Source organism: Octodon degus, unplaced genomic scaffold (assembly GCF_000260255.1).
Source record: "Octodon degus isolate 3935 unplaced genomic scaffold, OctDeg1.0 scaffold00016, whole genome shotgun sequence".
In the NCBI taxonomy this organism is placed as follows: Eukaryota; Metazoa; Chordata; class Mammalia; order Rodentia; family Octodontidae; genus Octodon; species Octodon degus.
In genome coordinates, this window is record NW_004524592.1 from 7,027,256 (window position 1) to 7,031,971 (window position 4,716).

A 4,716-nucleotide genomic window follows, 5' to 3' on the forward strand; every position below is an offset into this window, starting at 1 on the left:
GAATTTTCAGTCTAGAAGAAACCAAAAAATCACAAAAAAAAAAAAAAAAAAAAAAAAAAAAAAACAGAAAACAAAAAAACAGACACTTAACATATCTCCAACATGACTTCTTGGTAGCATCATTAGGTTTCTGCAAACTTTTAAAATAGTATCTGACTCAGACAATTCACTAAACCAGACATATCTTTCCACTTCCACCCTCATTAGCTTACATAAGAGACATTCATAGCACATTTCTGCAGTTAATTATCTAATTACACCTTGCCCAAGAATATGTACACACTTATCGTGCACACACATACTTTAAAGGACATGGACTATGAATGTAGCTAAAAGACATATTTATTTTTGTAACTGAAGATGCCAGTTAAATCTCTGACATTGTGATCATGTACCTGGAATGGGACGGGCCTCTCTCCTGGGAAGTCTGGGAGGACAGGCTTCCATCAAAGGAGTTTACTCGGTGGCAGCCTGAACTTGTGGCCTTGGGTGAGATGGAATCAGACTGGAAGGTTTCACAGACCACCTGAAGTCCCTTCCAGAGGCAGAGACAATAGATTAGTATGTTTTCCTCTTTCAGTATATTTTCTAGAATATTATGTTAGATTCTATACATAGTAGTAGAGTAGAGTAGAGTAGAGTAGAGTAGAGTAGAGTAGAGTAGAGTAGAGTAGAGTAGAGCAGAGCAGAGCAGAGCAGAGCAGAGCAGAGCAGAGCAGAGCATATCCTCTTGAACACTGTTAGGTTCTATACTATTATACAGTTACATACATAAAATATTTGCAAAATACCTATAATATCACAGACCCAGGGATTTTTAACTCAGTTTAACAGGAAATGGAAACAGACTTCTGCAGTGCACCTGTGTCCCTCCCAGCAGTAAGCTGAGTACCTTCCTACATCTTATTTCCTTTTGACCTTGATTCTTGCCTGTTTCACTTCTACCTCCAGTGTCTTCAGGAAAATTAAAAGCCCAACAATTCATCAAAGATATGCTGAGAGCTGAATAGAGGCAGGAGGCTGAAGAACAGCAGAACGCAATCAAATTGAAGCCAGCACACAATTACGGAAGGGCCAGTTTGTAGTGTTCTCATTCATTGGAGGGGGGAACACAATACATTTTTCAAGGTGACATGATGGTCTTTACTCTGATTTATAAGTACACACTCAGCAATTCTCTAACAGGGTAGCTTATTTTAATTATATTTAACTGTTAAATATAATACTGTCCAGGCAAAGAGACATATTTTTTTCACAGACGTCACAGATGAAGTTGTCTAAAGTAAAAAGAGGGCCAGCCAAATAGCTCAGCAGATTAAAGTGCTTGCAAGCAGGCGCAGGGCCCAGGGGTTCAATCCCCAGGCCTGGAGTGCTGGCCCTGCTCCTAGGGCCCACTGAGACAGCAATTGAGACTGGGGTGGTGGCATGAGCCTGTAATCCCAGCTCTTGATCAACAACTTCTTAAATTGAGTGTATTTTGTGTGAGTCTTGTTAGATGATTTTGGAGATTTAAAAATATTAGATGGCTGGGTGGGGTGGATCTGAGCACTACAGCTCCTTTCTGTCAAAAAAAAAAAAAAAAAAATCTGATAAACTTAAACTTTGAACTCAAGAGTTTACAGATAAGTTTTAATACCAGTGAGTACAGCCTGGAGTAGCCTGTGCAACAGAACTATAATCAAACCACAAATAGTCACATAGCTGAATTGAATGTTTTAGAGGCTGTACTAAAAATATTGAAAGAAATATTAAAAAGGAGCAGCTAAAGTTAATTTTATTAATATATTCTTTAAAAAAATTTTAATGTATTTAGTACTGGGTCTACAGGGTCTCACTACAGAGATCAGACTTGTAGCAGTTCTCCTGTTTTCAGCCCAAGTGCTGGGATTATAGGCATGGGCCACCACACCCAGTCTCAATCGCTGTCTCAGAACACCCTGGGGGCGGGGACTGTGTAGCATGCCGGAGATCGAATGCCAGTCTCTGTGCTGTCTGACTGGCCCTTTAATAACAGATTCTGTTAAACTTTAATTACTATCTCAACTTGTAATCAATATTAAATGTTATTAAGAAAATGTTTAGGACCGGGGAGATAGCTCAATGGCTTAAGCACCTGCCTTGCAAGCACAAAGTCCTGAGTTCGATCCCCGGTACCAAAAAAAGAAAGTGTTTACATTTTTGGATACTGTGTGTTTCAAAACCTGGTGTGTCTTTTAGATAATGAATCCCTGGTAGGCACATTCCCAGTGTTCAGTAGACATCTGAGCCTACAGGTTATTATGTAGGACCCTAAAGGTTCAGTTTAATTAGAAAAGAGTTCCTGGAGAACTGAGCTCTCTACTAGTTCTTAGGATAACATTTAGATAGATAAGAGGAAAGAGATCATTGCAGGGAGAGGAAGCAGTGTGAACAGACTCGGGCTACACTGAGCATGCTCCACATGGTGGGGGCAATGCTTAGCTAATGAAGGCGTGAGCAGAAAAATGGTACTTAGTGCGGGGAGGGGGGGTGTGTGCCAGGCAGGGGAAGGCACAGTGGACCAGGGAGCAGGATTCAGTCACGAGGTGGTGACCAAGGGTCCTCCACAGGCTCCCAAGGAGGAACAGATACAGTAAAACAATGACGCCTTGCATACAATAGCCTCAGTGGAATGACGAGTTAATTAATGGCACATTAAGAAGACTTCTCGGGCATTACTAAGTGGCATTTATGGTTCAAGCCAGAAAGACTAGTAGTAGAAAATCCAATTAGATGGTTTACATGAGAACCAAATTACGAGGTCCTAGATTTAAAGAGTTGCAGTGGCATAGAGAATAAAAAGGACGTCTTAGAACATAATGTAAACTAGTATGACTCAGCAACAAGTTCAGCTGACAGGATTAAGCATAATAAAATATGAGATCTGTATACATATTTCATGGTTCTTAAGATGTTATCACCTATAAGACATATCATTAAAATATGCACCATTGAGGAAAAATGATTCTGCTAATCAAACTGGGGCATTTGATGTATTATTAATAAGGACTTTATCTTATACTTCCTGAAACAGCTAGCTTAGATTTATCTAGACACAGCTTTTCATTATGTATCTATCCTATGTATATTTATAATTTTCAATTCAGGATGGTAAATAGTGAGTTTCCCCAAATAATAACTTCCTCTGTGTCCCAACTGCTATTTTATTTTTTAAGTATTTTTTTAGTTTTTTGAAAAGAATGCCCAATTATTCCCTCTTACCTTTTAACTCACTGACCCCTTAGAAAAAATTTTAATGTTGGAAATGATCAAATTCATGTCACACAAGTGACTACAACCTGAAGACCACTCTCAGGCAGGATGGTCGTTAGAAGCCAAAGACTACTAAGCACACTCAAGTACAAGATGCTCATCTCATGTCCTTCTCTCTCTCTTTTTAAAAGATTTATTTATTTATTTATTTGGTACATGGTCTTGCTACACAGCTTGGACTCAGTGATCCTCCCGTCTCAGCCCCTCTAGCACTGGAATTACAGGTGTGTGCCACCACAACTGGTGTATGTGGCCAGCACAGTGCAGAGTTGACACAGAATGCAGTACCAGGGATCAGACCCAGGCCCCTGCACTTGGCAGGCAGGCGCTTAGACTGTTGAGCTATCTTCCTGACCTGTTAATGTACATCTTAAAGCATATAAACCATAATATAAGCGATTGTTCAGTAAATGGTAGATACGGTAGGACTCTTAAAATTTCCAGCATGTGGGGAGGAGTATGATAGTCCTGATAATACACAGTTGAAAAGAAGACCCAATTTTATTGGAAGGCAGCAAGTTTTGATTTGTACCTGTTGGACTGAAAGTGGAGACTGGTTATGTAATGCCATGTCAAGTTAATAGCCATATATATACATATATATATATATATATATATGCATATATATTTCTGTCTGGCTTTTATTTCTTTCATAAATCAAATGTGACAAATTTGCTTCAAATCATATTGCTTTTTTATCTTTCATGTTCTGCTTTATGGGTTACACATTGGCTTCTCACGAAACATGGGACTCCTGAAGAGATAGGACTCTATCTTATGCTTCCTTCTGCTCCCTCCTCCTCACTTCCTGGGACACTCTTCAACCTATTCTAGAGTTGCTTAACAAACACTGAAGTATTTAGTAATGACTGAGAAGGCAGCAATATTTTAATATGACATGAATAACTAACATTTATTGATGGCTGCATGCTAGCCATTGGCATAAAACACTATTTTCCACCAAAGAATTGAGATGACACACTAGTCATGCACTGTCTTGTTCAGTACCGCTACACTTTTGGGAGATGCATAATGCACATTTTCATATTTGACTCATAGCAAACCTGAGGATGTTAAGAGCTGCCCATTCAGGAAACAGGAGAGGGTGTTAGCTCAATAGTGTGATTCCAGACACTTGGCTTTTTCTCCATACTATATCAAAAAATTCCTTTCTTTTTATTTTTTTTCCTAATCACAATAAACTAACCTCTCCATGTCCTGTGTCTTGATTTGGCGATTCACAGGTTTGACCTTGACTATTGATAGGAGAACTTCTCTTAGCTGCAAAGATAAAAGAAATTTCAACATGAATTTTATAAAGTTACAAGCTTATCTTATTACATAAATTAACATCATTTTAAAATAAAACACATTTTAATAGAACACTGTCATTTTGTGGTAGATGTTGTAAGAGAAATTAAATGT

The 4,716-nt window shown here is 38.6% G+C and overlaps 1 protein-coding gene across 1 annotated transcript in view; it reads right to left on the bottom strand.

Moving 5' to 3' along the window:
- Unc80 (unc-80 homolog, NALCN channel complex subunit) overlaps positions 1-4,716 on the bottom strand; it is a 270,597-nt gene that overhangs the window by 229,098 nt on the left and 36,783 nt on the right. Inside the window, exons 6-7 of the mRNA XM_004626714.2 lie at positions 4,499-4,572; positions 396-535 (exon numbers count right to left, since the gene is read on the bottom strand). Coding sequence (XP_004626771.1) covers positions 396-535; positions 4,499-4,572 — 214 coding nt within the window. The remainder of the gene's footprint in view (positions 1-395; positions 536-4,498; positions 4,573-4,716) is intronic.